Source organism: Phocoena sinus, chromosome 18 (assembly GCF_008692025.1).
Source record: "Phocoena sinus isolate mPhoSin1 chromosome 18, mPhoSin1.pri, whole genome shotgun sequence".
NCBI classification, from domain to species: domain Eukaryota; kingdom Metazoa; phylum Chordata; class Mammalia; order Artiodactyla; family Phocoenidae; genus Phocoena; species Phocoena sinus.
The window spans coordinates 18033188-18049968 of record NC_045780.1 but is presented as its reverse complement, the minus strand read 5'-3'; the positions used below and the strand labels follow the sequence as shown (position 1 = coordinate 18049968).

Below are 16781 nucleotides of genomic sequence, written 5' to 3'. Positions count from 1 at the left end.
GCATGAACCCACGTCCCCCGCATCAGCAGGCGGACTCTCAACCACTGCGCCACCAGGGAAGCCCTTTTTTTTTTTACTACTTTAAAAAAAATTTTAATAATTATTTTTCTTAATTTTAATAACTATTTTATTTTATTTTCTTCTTTCTTTCGTTCTTTTTTTTTTTTCTCTCCCTTTTATTCTGAGCCATGTGTATGACAGGCTCTTGGTGCTCCAGCCAGGCATCAGGGCTGTGCCTCTGAGGTGGGAGAGCCAAGTTCAGGACATTGGTCCACAAGTGACCTCCCAGTTCCACATAATATCAAACGGCAAAAATCTCCCAGAGATCTCCATCTCAATGCTAAGACCCAGCTCCACTCAACGACCAACAAGCTACAGTGCTGGACACCCCATGCCAAACAACTAGCAAGACAGGAACACAACCACACCTATTAGCAGAGAGGCTGCCTAAAATCATAATAAGGCCACAGACACCCCAAAACACACCACCAGATGTGGACCTGCCCACCAGAAAGATAAGATCCAGCCTCATCCACCAGAACACAGGCACTAGTCCCCTCCACCAGGAAGCCTACACAACCCCACTGAACCAACCTTAGCCACTGGGGGCAGACACCAAAAAAAACAGGAACTATGAACCTGCAGCCTGCAAAAAGGAAACCCCAATCACAGTAAGTTAAGCAAAATGAGGAGACAGAGAAACACACAGCAGATGAAGGAACAAGGTAAAAACCCACCAGACTTAACGAATGAAGAGGAAATAGGCAGTCTACCTGAAAAAGAATTCAGAATAATGATAGTACAGATGATCCAAAATCTTGGAAACAAAATGGAGAAAATACAAGAAATGTTTAACAAGGACCTAGAAGAACTAAAGAGCAAACAAACAGTGATGAACAACACAATAAAGGAAATTTAAAATTCTCTAGAAGGGGCTTCCCTGGTGGCGCAGTGGTTGAGAGTCCACCTGCCGATGCAGGGGACACTTGTTCGTGCGCCGGTCCAGGAAGATCCCACATGCCGTGGAGCAGCTGGGCTTGTGAGCCATGGCCACTGAGCCTGTGCATCCAGAGCCTGTGCTCCGCAACAGAAGAGGCCACAAGAGTAAGAGGCCCGCATACCACAAAAAAAAAAAAAAAAAAAAAATTATCCAGAAGGAATCAATAGCAGAATAACTAAGGCAGAAGACAGATAAGTGACCTGGAAGATAAAATAGTGGAAATGACTATTGCAGAGCAGAATAAAGAAAAAAGAATGAAAAGAACTGAGGACAGTCTCAGAGACCTCTGGGACAATATTAAACACACCAACATTCGAATTATGTGGGTCCCAGAAGAAGAAGTGAAAAAGAAAGGGACTGAGAAAATATTTGAAGAGATTATAGTTGAAAACTTCCCTAATATGGGAAAGGAAATAGTTAATCAAGTCCAGGAAGCATAGAGAGTCCCATACAGCATAAATCCAAGGAGAAACACACCAAGATACATATTAATCAAACTATCAAAAATTTAATACAAAGAAAATATGTTAAAAGCAGCAAGGGAAAAACAACAAATAACACACAAGGGAATCCCCATAAGGTTAACAGCTGATCTTTCAGCAGAAACTCTGCAAGTGAGAAGGGAGTGGCAGGACATAATTAAAGTGATGAACGGGAAAAACCTACAACCAAGATTACGCTACCCAGCAAGGATCTCATTCAGATTTGATGGAGAAATTAAAACCTTTACAGACAAGCAAAAGCTAAGAGAATTCAGCATCACCAAACCAGCTTTACAACAAATGCTAAAAGAACTTCTCTAGGCAAGAAACACAAGAGAAGGAAAAGACCTACAATAACAAACCCAAAACAATTAAGAAAATGGTAATAGGAACATACATATCGATAATTACCTTAAATGTAAATGAATTAAATGCTCCCACCAAAAGACATAGACTGGCTGAATGAATACAAAAACAAGACCCGTATATACGCTGTCTACAAGAGACCAACTTCAGACCTAGGGACACATACAGACTGAAAGTGAGGGGATGGAAAAAGATATTCCACACAAATGGAAATCAAAAGAAAGCTGGAGTAGCAATACTCATATCACATAAAATAGACTTTAAAACAAAGACTATTACAAGAGACAAAGAAGGACACTACATAATGATCAAGGGATGAATCCAAGAAGAAGATATAACAATTGGAAATATTTATGCACCCAACATAGGAGCACCTCAATACATAAGGAAAATACTAACAATAAAAGGGGAAATGGACAGTAACATAATCATAGTAGGGGACTTTAACCACCCCACTTTCACCAATGGACAGATCATCGAAGATGAAAATAAATAAGGAAACACAAGCTTTAAATGATACATTAAACAAGATGGACTTAATTGATATTTATAGGACATTCCATCCAAAAACAACAGAATACACTTTCCTCTCAAGTGCTCATGGAACATTCTCCAAGATAGATCATATCGTGGGTCACAAATCAAGCCTTGGTAAATTTAAGAAAATTGAAATCATATCAAGTATCTTTTCCGACCACAACGCTATGAGACTATATATCAATTACAGGAAGAAATCTGTAAAAAATACAAACACATGGAGGATAAACAATACACTAGTTAATAACCAAGAGATCACTGAAGAAATCAAAGAGGAAATCAAAAAATACCTAGAAACAAATGACAATGAAAACACGACGACCCAAAACCTATGGGATGCAGCAAAAGCAGTTCTAAGAGGGAAGTTTATAGAAATACAATCCTACCTTAAGAAAAAGAAACATCTCAAATAAACAACCTAACCTTACACCTCAAGCAATTAGAGAAAGAAGAACAAAAACCCCCCAAAGTTAGCAGAAGGAAAGAAATCATAAAGATCAGATCAGAAATAAATGAAAAAGAAATGAAGGAAACAATAGCAAAGCTCAATAAAACTAAAAGCCGGTTCTTTGATAAGATAAACAAAATTGATAAACCATTAGCCAGACTCATCAGGAAAAAAAGGGAGACGACTCAAATCAATAGAATTAGAAATGAAAAAGGAGAAGTAACAACTGACACTGCAGAAATACAAAGGATCATGAGAGATTACTACAAGCAACTCTATGCCAATAAAATGGACAATCTGGAAGAAATGGACAAATTCTTAGAAATGCACAACCTTCCAAGACTGAACCAGGAAAAAATAGAAAATATGAACAGACCAATCACAAGCACTGAAATTGAAACTGTGATTAAAAATCCTCCAAGAACAACAACAAAATTTTCCAACAAATAAAAGCCCAGGACCAGATGGCTTCATAGGCAAATTCTATCAAACATTTAGAGAAGAGCTAACACCTATCCTCAAACTCTTCCAAAATATAGCAGAGGGAAGAACACTCCCAAACTCACTCTACGAGGCCACCATCACCCTGATACCAAAACCAGACAAAGATGTCACAAAGAAAGAAAACTATAGGCCAATATCACTGATGAACATAGATGCAAAAATCCTCAACAAAATACTAGCAAACAGAATCCAACCGCACATTAAAAGGATCACACACCATGATCAAGTGGGGTTTATCCCAGGAATGCAAGGATTCTTCAATATACGCAAATCAATAAATGTGATACACCATATTAACAAAATGAATGAGAAAAACCATATGATCATCTCAATAGATGCAGAGAAAGCTTTCGACAAAATTCAACACCCATTTATGATAAAAACCCTCCAGAAAGTAGGCACAGAGGAAACTTACCACAACATAATAAAGGCCATATATGAGAAACCCACAGCCAACATCGTTCTCAATGGTGAAAAACTGAAATCATTTCCACTAAGATCAGGAACAAGACAAGGTCGCCCACTCTCACCACTATTATTCAACATAGTTTTAGAAGTTTTAGCCACAGCAATCAGAGAAGAAAGAGAAATAAAAGGAATCCAAATCGGAGAAGAAGAAATAAAGCTGTCACTGTTTGCAGATGACATGATACTATACATAGAGAATTCTAAAGATGATACCAGAAAACTACTAGAGCTAATCAATGAATTTGGTAAAGTAGCAGGATACAAAATTAATGCACAGAAATCTCTTGCATTCCTATACACTAATGATGAAAAATCTGAAAGTGAAATTAAGAAAACACTACCATTTACCATTGCAAGAAAAAGAATAAAATATCTAGAAATAAACCTAACTAAGGAGACAAAAGACCTGTATGCAGAAAATTATAAGACACTGGTGAAAGAAATTAAAGATGATACAAACAGATGGAGAGATATACCATGTTCTTGGATTGGAAGGATTAACAGTGTGAAAATGACTCTACTGCGCAAAGCAATCTACAGATTCAATACAATCCCTATCAAGCTACCATTGGCATTTTTCAAAGAACTAGAACAAAAAATTTCACAATTTGTATGGAAACACCAAAGACCCTGAATAGCCAAAGCAATCTTGAGAAAGAGAAACAGAGCTGGAGGAATCAGGCTCCCTGACTTTAGACTATACTACAAAGCTACAGTAATCAAGATAGTATGGTACTGGCACAAAACCAGAAATATAGATCAATGGAACAGGATAGAAATCCCAGAGATAAACCCATGCACATATGGTCACCTTATCTTTGATAAAGGAGGCAAGAATATACAGTGGAGAAAAGACAGCCTCTTCAATAAGTGGTGCTGGGAAAACTGGACAGCTACATGTAAAAGAATGAAATTAGAACACTCCCTAACACCATACACTAAAATAAACTCAAAATGGATTTAAGACCTAAATGTAAAGCCAGACACTATCAAACCGTTAGAGGAAAACACAGGCAGAACACTCTTTGACATAAATCACAGCAAGATCCTTTTTGACCCACCTCCTAGAGAAAGGGAAATAAAAATAAACAAATGGGACCTAATGAAACTTAAAAGCTTTTGCACAGCAAAGGAAACGATAAACAAGACAAAAAGACAACCCTCAGAATGGGAGAAAATATTTTCAAATGAAGCAACTGACAAAGGATTAATCTCCAAAATTTACAAGCAGCTCATGCAGCTCAATATCAAAAAAAAAACAACCCAATCCAAAAATGGGCAAGAGATCTTAATAGACATTTCTCCAAAGAAGATATACAGACTGCCAACAAACATATGAAAGAATGCTCAACATCATTAATCATTAGAGAAATGCAAATCAAAACTACAGTGAGGGGCTTCCCTGGTGGTGCAGTGGTTGGGAGTCCGCCTGCCGATGCAGGGGACACGGGTTCGTGCCCCGGTCCGGGAAGATCCCACATGCCGTGGAGCGGCTAAGCCCGTGAGCCATGGCCGCTGAGCCTGCGCGTCCGGAGCCTATGCTCCGCAACGGGAGAGGCCACAACAGTGAGAGGCCCGCGTACCGCAAAAAAAAAAAAAAAAAAAAAGAAAAAGAAAATGGTAATGAAGAACCTAGGGGCAAGACGGGAATAAAGACCGCAGACCTACTAGAGAATGGACTGGAGGATACAGGGAGGGGGAAGGGTAAGTTGGCACAAAGTGAGAGAGTGGCATGGATATATATACACTACCAAATGTAAAACAGATAGCTAGTGGGAAGCAGTCGCATAGCACAGGGAGATCAGCTCGGTGCTTTGTGACCACCTACAGGGGTGGGATAGGGAGGGTGGGATAGGGAGGGTGGGAGGGAGGGAGGGAGAAACAAGAGGGAAGAGATATGGGGATATATGTATATGTATAACTGATTCACTTTGTTATAAAGCAGAAACTAACACACCATTGTAAAGCAATTATACTCCAATAAAGATGTTAAAAAAATTTTTTTATACCCCATGGCCCAGTCAAGCTGACACGTAAAATTAACCATAATAAACATTTACCATTAATACACACCTAAACTAACTGTGATTCACCAGGCTCACCAAAGAGCACAAGGACTATAAATTCATTTACCAGAGAGGATATCTATCTTAGAGTAGAACTGATGAAGATGACGATGCCAAAAAAGGAAAGGAAAACAGGAGCCAGTAACAGACGGTGAATTAAAAGGCAACTTCAGACCTCATGGTAAAGTAGGAGGAGGAAGAAATTTTTAGAAAGTCCCAAGGTCGGAGGCTGAAGTTATTGTGGTGGAAGGCGAAGAACAGATGGTGATGTTAAATGGAAAAGGGTAATGTCCAAAATACACAAATCAATAGGGACTTAAGCAGCCTCAGGATTTCTTGAAGAAAGACTACCCATGGGTGTTAAGGCAGAATGAATGGAGAGACTACCCAGCCCAGATTTTCTGTGACAACTGCCCTGCACCCTGACGGACAAGCCCAAGTCGTGCTCCACAGTGATGAAAAGGTGGGAATGACTCGTCAAGGGGCTTGAGCAGAGGACAAGCGGTAGACTCAGGTGGACGCAGCTCTGCTGGAGGTCAGTTCACGGGGCCAAGCAGCACACCGTGTCTGTGCGCACACGCCCCTGCCCTTCACTCTCCCCTTGACCAGGCACCTGCTCACAAACAGGCTCAGACCTTCCCATCTGAAACCCAGAGTCTCTTGCCTGCCCCTGCCTGTCTTTTGAGCTTTCCTTTGTAAACAAAGAAGAACAAAGGGTGTTGCTGAGCTCCCAGCCCTACAAGAATTAAGTCAATAGCCACTGCAGTCGCTGACAGCGTACCCTGAGAGGAACCTGGGATGAAAGACAGGGTGAGACACTCAGTGCTTCAGAAAAACAGGCCCCATAGGTAGTTAGACGCATATCTCAGGAAGAATTTTTAAGAGCCAGATCCCTGCATCTTTCTGTACATGGAAAAGCACTGATATCATTAACTGGAGATATCTGCTCTTTGTGACTAGCAGTGATCGTTTACCAAGATGTAGGCTGACTGCACGTATTCCCGAGCCAAAAACCATAAACAAGCTGGTTTCTCCCCCATCTTTTGGGAGTAGTTTCCTCAGAGCTCCCAAGAGGTTGTCTCCTGGCCCATAGTCTTCAGTAAGGTCCCTGAATAAAACTCAAAGCCCTTAGATTGTCCATTTTTCTTTAAGCCGGTGCCTTCCTACACTCTCCTTGCTCCCACCACCAAATCTCCTGAAGGTCTTGCATATGCAGCCTCCACTTCTTCTGTATCCTACCTGCTAAGCCCCTGCCTCTGGCTCCTGGTCCCTCCATTCAAGCAATACTACTCTACCACTGACTTCCTGATGGCTGGTCCCAGAGGCCCTGGCTCAGCCTTCGCCTTTTTTTAAATGTTAAATTTTAATTTTTTAAATGGTGCTGCACATTTAACAGGGATCTTGAAATTCCCTCCCTTGGGTCCCAGGACCCAGCACTATCCTGTTCTTGGTCTTCCCCACTTCCTCCACTTCCTGATCTTCCTCTCCCTGATTGTTCAATGCAGACATTTTAAAAGACTCTGCTGTCATCCCTCAGCCTTTTCACCTTTCTGTTTTCTCTTACTCAGAAGTCACTCATCCCCAGGGCTTCCTGTTGTCTCCTCCAAGGCAGTGAAGAACTTCCAACTCTCTATTCTGCCCTGTTTTACCAACAGGTCTTACATTTTCAATGCCTTCTGGCCATTTCCCCTCAACCACAACCCCAGCCCCAGATTCACAGTTCTAAAATCCGACTTTCCTGTCTCTGTTAACATTATCAACATTATCCACGTCGGCCAGGTTCTAAACCCCAAGATCATCTCCACCCACAATGTAAAAGGGGTCAATTTGACTTACAAAATTCTCCCCTGCGAAGTCTCTCATATTTATCTTTCCTCCCCGTTTTAACTTCCACCATCACCTTAGCTCAGCTCCTTCTTCTCACTCCTAAAATATTGCAATTGCTTTTAGCTGATCTTCTTGCCCCTGAACTGTCCTTTCCAATCCACCCTGCACCTGTTGGGAAACAATTCTCCTTGACTATCTCCTAGTCCTGCACTGTCTGGGATGTCTGAGCACAGGCATTTACAGATAATTTAAGAATATTTATGTAAGGAGACATTCCAGGGAAGTAGAGCTTAGAGACATCTCCCTCCTGAGAAAAAGACTTTGCCTCCTCTTCCCCAGAGAAGATTTGTTTTCATGCCTGAGTAGAGATACAGTCTCTCTCCAGAGAGAAGTACAAGCAGGTCACCAGCAGCTCCATATAAGAAAGGAGTCTAATTTGGGGGTTTTCTCCTGTAATGCACCCCCAGCATGCGCAGGTATCATCTGGCCCTCACTGTATTGCCCCGTGGAGCTTGGGGAATCAAACAGGCTAACTTGTTTAACTTGTAAGAAGGGTAAAATCTCAGACCCCTTACAGTTTGACTTACACCACCACCAAACTATCTTTTGAAAGATCTACTTTGGCCATACTTCCTTGCTTGAAACCCTTCAATGGCTTCCTACCACAGAATAAAACTCCAAGTCTTACCTGTCATTCAAGTTCCCTTTCCTGCCTGTCCTCCCACTTTACATAAGGGACTTGAGAATTTGAGGATTTTTGTATCCTCAGGGGTCATGGAAGCAACCTACCATGCATACCAAAGGAGGATTATAGTATTGAGAAAGAAAGAGAAAGCAAAGTTTTCAATAATCATCTAGGTCTGTAGATGTTTGTCAGTTGGAGAGATGTTGCTGGAATCTTACCCTATGTAAATCTTGTGCTCTAATCAATCTGGACTTCCAGATGTTTCCCAAACATAGGAGTATACATCCTGCTTCCAGGCTCTGGCCATGCCTAGAATGCTATACTTAGATCGCAGATGAGGGAAAACCCATGAAGCACCAGTGCAAGAAATGCCTATTGCCAACTTTTGAGGGATGGTGAGTCATGCCATTGATCTCCTCACGTATGTCACCATGGCTCCTACCAGATGAGAAACAAACCAGACCTTCATCTTGGCCACAGCTGACTAAACTGAAGGTCAGTTCTGCAGCCCCGAATAACCACAGTCTGGCTGGACATCTGGGAGGTGAACTACCTCTGGGAATGCTTGGCCTGAAACTCTGTCCAATAAAGGAGCTCTGCATTTGATGGCGGCCAAGAAACCCAAACATCTCCTCTATTTGAGAAGTAAAGGCAAAAGGAGTGAGGAGAAGCAGCTTAGGTTCTAGTGGGAACAAGTGAGTTGTGGTTTCAGATCTCCTCCAGCCTTCTACATTCCAATCTTAGCTCCTGCCACATTTCTAGGTATTCTTGCAATGAACTCCCAATTATCCCAAAGATAATACGGACATGCATTTGTCTTGCAGGCCTCAACCACTTAGTCAAGTGCCTTCTCACCAATCTCTAAGACTTGTGTACCAAGATGCTGGTTGAAATAGTGTGTAAATAGTAAATTTAACCAGCCAATATTAACGGGCCTGTTTTTATTTATCATATTTCTTCATCAATTGTAAGATATATCCCAATCTCAGAGACATAAAATATCAACAAAAGAAGCCACAGTGATTATGTCATTCATTGTTGCAACATGCGAAAAAATGTGCATTTTAGAATTAAAGAACTAAGATATGGTGCAAACAGTGGGATGTTTTGCAGCTGGGACAGGTAAATGGCACAAGATGGGGCTGTGGGTGGGGGCAGGGAGGCATTTCCTTCAGAACCAGGACGGGGGAGAGTGGAGCAATGATTCCACCCATGGGGCTACACCTCAAGTTGCCACAAATGGAGATGTGTGTAGTGCTACCTGTCACAGTCTGTGAGTAAAAAGTAGAATTAATTTTAAACCAGGTGGAAGACATGTATGTATATGTTTTAGTGTTTTTATAACTTTTTTGTGTGTCTAAAATATAATACTCTCTGAAGTGGGCCTAGCAACCTGTTTTACTGTCCCTGTTCTTTGGGACACCTTGTGTTCACTGACAGCTTAAAAATCAATTCTATAAATAAAGGAGTTAAGGGAAGTATTTACTGTCTGTTATCTCCACAAGTTGACTATTAGGAAAGAAGGAATTTCATCATTCCAGCAACATCTGGTATGTGCACATATCCAACAGATAAACATTTATAGCCCTAGATGATTATCCAAAACTTTGCTTTCTCTTTCTTTCTCAATACTCCATCTCTCCCTCAGTATCCTCAGGTGGATTGCTTCCAGGACCCCTGGGGATACCAAAATCTGCAAATGCTCCAGTCCCTTAGGTAAAAATGGAGTAGTATTTGCATAGAACCTGACATCCTCCCTTATATTTTAACTCCTCTCTAGCTTATCTTTAATGCCTCACATTAAAGATACTGCGGGGAAGTAGGCTGTGAGGGTGGCAAATGCAAGTTTTGCTTTTCGGAAATTTCTGGATTTTTTTTTTTTCTTTCTGGTATTTTCTATTCTCCACTGGTTGAATCCGCAGCTGCCGAGGAGGATGGATTGTACAGACTCTGGCTTCACATTAGCTATAGGTTTGCCTAGATTTAAGCAAGGTCAAATTTTCAAAAAAAGATATTGTGGCATAGTTTTAAACAAAGCTTTAAAATAAGAAGTGCGTGCAGAGGGAGGGGGAGCATTTTCAATAGAATCCCTTAAATACAACCGTCCTGGCCATTTATAAAGTGAGTTGAACTTTTAAGGATATGTTTCCTAAAGCCTGGCGTGAAAGAAAGTGCAAGCTTTGGAGCCAGACTAAACCTGACTCTGAATCATGGCAGTTGTGTGGCACTATAAAGTCACCTAACTTTGCAGGGCCCGTTTTCTCCTCTGTAAAATGGGGACAGTAACAAGTACCTTACGGGGTGTTCATAGGTCAGAAATTTTAAACACAGTACTGTGCCGGCATACAGTCGTCACCCAACAAATGGTGATTACTATTGCGGGGCGGGGGGCTGGTTTTGGGCCAGGGCCCAGCACGCCTCATCACCTCTCCCTGCTCCCTCTGGGGCATTCAAAAACTCTCTCAATTACGTTCAACATTTATGTGCAGGATAAGATGTTAAGTAAGCCAGGCCTTTCTGTAGTTTACAAACCGACTAACAACACCGTACACAAATAACAATTTTCACGGTTTTCTGATTTTTTGTTTTTTCTTTGGTAGAGGAATTGGCACCATAGGGAGGCTGCGCTCTCTTTTTACAGACTTGGGACCTCGGAGAGGTGTGGCATCTGGCCGAAGGCCACGGGCACCGCGGCCTCCAGAGGTTTCCCGGGTCTCCCGCCACAGGGGACGGGGTGGCCGAGTCGTCCATGTCGTTTTCTGGAAACTCTCTGGGACGAGGGAGGGAAGGGTCTCAAGAGAGGCGGCGTCCGCCCGCGTTTTCGATGCCGAGGCGACCACACTTACCAGCGCGAAGTGCACCAGGGCGTCGAAGCAGAGCCAGGCTAGCGCCCCGCGGTCCGCAGCCCCCAGCCCGCGGCCCAGGCGCAGACCCAGTGCGCAGCCCACGGCCAGCAGCGCGGCGCACAGCAGCAGCGGGCCTCTAGCCGCGGCGCCCAGGTCCCAGTCGCCGCGCATGCTTTCTGCTCCCGGCGCCGACCGCGGGGCACCAACAACCAGGATTGCCCGGTGCGCCGGGAGAAGCGGGGCGGCGAGGGGGCGGGGCTACTCGGCCGGGACGGGGCGGAGCGGAGCGGACGGAGGCTTACCCTTCCGCCTGGCCACCCGGCCGCCCAGCCGCCCCGCCGAGTCGCTGGCTACCAGAGCCCGGAGGTTTTCTTAAGCCAGGAACGTGCTCACCTCCTCGCTTTACTGCCGGAACCAAACCTATTACCAGACCACGCCCGAAGGGCTGGTAATAGGGCCACACCATTTGACGCAGTGTGATTTTTAACAAGGTTCAAAGCCTTACACCACAAAGTGAAATCCAGATGGTGGAAATTTTGCCAATAGAGGGGGTAGAATTTTAGGGACAAAAGGTTCTAATTAGGCTCTTGCAAGCAACAACCACTAGGCATTTTAAAGCCCTTGTGGCTTACTCTGACCCTATATCTTAAAAATCCAAAAAGCAGAGACTTCCCTAGTGGCGCAGTGGTTAAGAATCCGCCTGCCAATGCAGAGAACACGGGTTGTATCCCTGGTCTGGGAAGATCCCACATGCCACAGAGCAACTAAGCCTGTGCACCACAACTACTGAGCCTGTGCTCTAGAGCCCACGAGCCACAACTACTGAGCCCGTGTGCCACAACTATTGAAGCCCGGGCACCTAGAGCCAGTGCTCCGCAACAAGAGACGCCACTGCAATGAGAAGCCTGCACACCGCAACAAAGGGTAGCCCCCGCTCGCCGCAACTAGAGAAAGCCCACGCGCAGCAACGAAGATCCAACGCAGCCAAAAAAAATTTTTTTTTAAATCCAAAAAGCAGCAAGAGTATGAGGGAGAGGAGCAATAGGCCACATCAGCTTGGTACTAGATACTTTTACCTGTGGTATCTTATCTTCACAACAACCCTAGGAGTTCAGTGTTTTCTTATTTTACAAATGTGAAAAGAGGCTCAGACATTAAATAATTTGTCTAAGGACGCTCAGTGGCTGGGCCGAGGCCAGAGCCCATGAATGGGTGTCCCCAAGGCCTTTGCTTTTTGACCCTGCAGTGTGAGTAGATACTTAATATATATTGACAACTACAGTCGGCCCTCTATATTCGCAGGATTCGCATCTGTGGATAGGAAGGGACAACTAATGGGACTTGAACGTGCACAGATTTTGGTACACACGGGGTCTTCTGGAACCAATGTCCTGTGGATACCGAGGGACGACTGTATAGCTCTCCTTCAGTGACGTGCCCCTTTGTTCCGATCACCATGTTTAACCTTTTCCATTCAAAAACAACAGAATACACATTTTTCTCAAGTGCTCAAAGAAGTCAGAGTTTAAAAAGATTGTAACCCTTATTGATCAAGCCTGTGTTTTCAATTTGGGGTAGCCAGGTAAAATATAGAACGCCCAGATAAATTTGAATTTCAGATTTTTTAAAAAAACGAAATTTTAAGTATATACTTATACCAGCATATAACTAGGGTACTTATGCTAAAAAGTCATTTGTTGTTTTAAAATGTGGTTTGTACATATAATAGAATATTATTCAGCCATAAAAAGGGAATCCTGATATGCTACAACATGGATGAACCTTGAGGACATTATGCTATGTGAAATAAACCAGTCACAAAAAGACAAATACTGCATGATTCCCCTTATATGAAGCACCTAAAGTAGGCATATTCCTAGAGACAGAAATACAGAATGGTATTTGCCAGGGGCTAGGGGGAGGGAGAAAAGGTGACTTGTTTAATGGCTATAGAGTTTCAGTTTTGTAAGATGAAAAAGTTCTGGAGTGTGGTTGCACAACAATATAAATACACTTAACACTACTGAACTGTACACACTTGCAAATGTTTAAGATGGGAAATTTTATGTGTATTTTACACAATTTAAAAAATGATTTCTGGCATCGAACACAAATTCAAAAACTTTCCCCCTTAGTTACTCCGTATCATTTTTTACATAGCAGTTAACACTAGATGAAATTATTTATTTATACATGTATTGTTAGTCTCTTGCCACTACAGAATAAGCTCCACAAGGCCAGGTGTCTGGCTTGGTTACTGCTGTATCTCTGGCACCTATTACAGAGTTTGACATATACTAGCTGCTCAATTAAATAACTGCTGACTGAAGGAGTATGGCCAATCCTGCCACCTATGCCTTGGATTCTCTCCTGTAACTTGGAAAATTGATGACTGCTCTTCTCTTGTATATTCAATGTCTTTCTCAACTGGATTTCCCCCATCAATTTCCCCACACCACTCTTTAGCAACTATCCTGCCCTGTTCTCCTTCTGAGCAAAATAAAAGCCTAAGAAACTGATTAGATTCACTGTCTTCATATTCTGCCCTTTCCTCATCCTGCCTACTCTAGTTTCCACCCTCATTACTGCAGTGATAACAGCTCTCACTAAGGTGACCAGTGACCTCCGCATCACTAACCAAAGGACATTTCCTGTCCTTACCTTACTTGACCTCTCAACAGCATCACTGGGCACTGAAATCTCTTTTTCCTCAGTTTTCTGAGAAAACACACAGCTTTTCTTCTCCCCTCCCTAACCATACCTTCTGTTTCCTTTGCAAGCTCATCCTCCTCTACATGCCCCTTGAATGCTGGAACTTCAGTCCTAAGCCCTGTTCTCACTCCAAATGCTGAACCCAGGCAGTCTCACCCTCACTTCCTGCTTTACTAATCACCAAAATAGGGGATTCAAATCTCTAGCCCGGACCCTTCCTCTGAGCCCCAGACCAGTATTTCCAGTTGCCCTCCTTGACCATCATTTGGATGTCTCCACTCAACACAATCCAAACTGAATTCATCACCCTCTACTCCCTATGTCTGAGTCTCTCTCAGTGTTGCTTATCTTTTTCCTTTTTCTTTTTGTATTTTGGCTTCGCCTCAAGGCTTGCAGGGTCTTAGCTCCCCGACCAGGGATTGAACCCAGGCCATGGCAGTGAAAGCACCAAGCCCTAACCACTGGACCACCAGGGAACTCCCCCTCAGTGTTGCTTATCTTACTCTATTTACATTCATCAGTTACAGCAACCCAGAAACACAGAAATCATCCTTGATACTTCCCTCTCCCCAAACTCCAGATCTAAGCATCGCCTACTCCTGTTTTAGCTGCCAAGTATCTCTTGATCCCACCCGCTGTTCACCATCTCTTACTTCAGGGCTTCACACTACTTCGACCTGACACATCACTAAACCCAAAGTACATTTCCTGTCCTTACCTTACCAGCCAATGATTGTTACTGAACACAATTCTCCTATCACTCTTGCCTAATAATGAGTTACCATTGCTCTTAGCACACCAAACTTTCTTTCCATGACTTACAGGCGTGTGGTCTAGCACCTGCCTCTCTCTTCAGCCCCTCCCCTGCCCGGGTAGTCCTCTTCCCCACTATCATCTTGGCTCCAGCTGTACTTTCTTTCCCTCCCTGGACTCCCATGCTGCTTCCTACTTTGTATGTACTGTTTCTTCTGCCAGAAAAGTTTCCAGTGAATCTGCCCTATTAACTCTGCTTTTCCTTCACCACTATAAGCTGTGTAATTTTTGGCAAACTTAACTTTCCTCTGCCTGATAATAGAACCTTCAGCCCAGAGTTGTTGAGGGCCGAGTTCGTACTTCTCAAGCACTCAAGCCAGTGGCTGGCGCTTAGTTAAGAACTCACTGCCAGCCTGATTATCACCTTCCTAACGAGGCTGATTCCCTCTATTACGTATCATTGTGTATCTCTTTTTTCTAACATTTGTCATAACTTTTTTACTTTTATTCATGTGTGTGGACCCTGCGCCCTAGCACAGTACCTGGCTGGAGATAGGATGCTCAAGAAATATTTGAATGTTCCTAAAGGCTTAGTCAAAATTCTTCCTTATAAAAGACTGAAGACATGGAAAGGATACATACAGATATGGAATCTTTTCTTATTATGAAGAAAACTGGGCTGAAATCAATAAAATGAAATTTATAAATTCTTCTATTTAGGTTTGAAAAATGTAAATGCCTAACTACTGGGAAGAAGAGAGCTGAAGACAAAGGGAACTGAGGCTGTTACTTGATCACAAATCTAATTGTGAAGAAGCTTGTAAAATAATTGAAACAATCTCCTCCACATTAACAATATTAAATGGCCAGATAATGGAATGTTCCCGTTCCATTGTACCCAGAAACTAGCCACACCACACTCTATTCGTGGGGTCCTTGGAATTCACGAAGCTGACAGGAACCAGGTCCAGGAAGGACTTTATAAGCAGGTTGGCTAAAATGCATGGAGTGTTCAGGTTGAGGAAGGAAGCTGATAAAAACAGATCTGTGTCTTCTGCTATTTGGGAATAACTAGAAGTCTACTCAGAATCGAGAACAGTTCATTTATAATGATGGTCATTTAAGAGTGGTTGGGCTTCCCTGGTGGCGCAGTGGTTGAGAGTCCACCTGCCGATGCAGGGGACACGGGTTCGTGCCCTGGTCCGGGAAGATCCCACATGCCGCGGAGCAGCTGGGCTCGTGAGCAATGCCGCTGAGCCTGCACATCTGGAGCCTGTGCTCCACAACCGGAGAGGCCACAGCAGTGAGAGGCCTGCGTACCGCAAAAAAAAAAAAAAAAAAAAAAAAAGAGTGGTGACTTCTATTCAGTATTAAGAAAAGACCTGGTCACAACTGAAGCTATTCCACAAGTAGCACTGGCCCACTTGGAGTGAGTGCCTCACCATTTACTTCTCAAACTCTTCTGACTCCTAGTCCTGTAGGAATGTGTCCATAAAAATGGCCTGCCTCAAAAAAATATCTGATTTTATCTTTAAAACATTATGCAAAATGTGTCCTTTACTCTCTAACACTTAGGCTTACAGTATCATAAAACTGCCTTCCTTACCATCAAGTAAAATGGCTGTCCTGTGAAGATGGCCGGTTTCTCTTGCGGCTTCACACATTACTTGGCACAAGGTCCCATTTTTCTTCCGGGGACCACAGTTTTAAAAAAGGGAATTACTCAAGAAGGTGGATGGCAGGCAGTTCTTCAGAGTTGGGAAGAGGGATGTTGTAGAAGAAATTCCCTGCAGGGAACACATCCTTTATAGCTCTGCTCAGCCATTGATCCCCTGCTTTTAATCATTTTTAATAAACTTGTAAGTCTCCTGATGAGGCCATTCTCTCATAATGCTTCAAAGAGGTGTTTTTCAAACTATGCTGTGATTTTTCTGCTCCAACCCCAGCTTTCTCAGAGAACTTCAAGATCTTCAACTAAAAGTGTTTGAAAAACACTGCTACAGGGCAGTGCTGAGAAGACAAAGGGCAATCAACACATTTGGTTGTTTCACACTTCTTTTAGCCACAGGATACATTTAAGAGGGTAA

At 43.0% G+C, this 16781-nt stretch overlaps 1 protein-coding gene across 1 annotated transcript in view; it reads right to left on the bottom strand.

Annotated features, from left to right (window-relative positions):
* EBPL (EBP like) overlaps positions 1-11498 on the bottom strand; it is a 42443-nt gene extending 30945 nt beyond the window's left edge. The window contains exon 1 of the mRNA XM_032611373.1: positions 11230-11498. Coding sequence (XP_032467264.1) covers positions 11230-11400 — 171 coding nt within the window. The 5' untranslated portion in view covers positions 11401-11498. The remainder of the gene's footprint in view (positions 1-11229) is intronic.
* Between the last annotated feature and the right edge of the window lie 5283 nt (positions 11499-16781).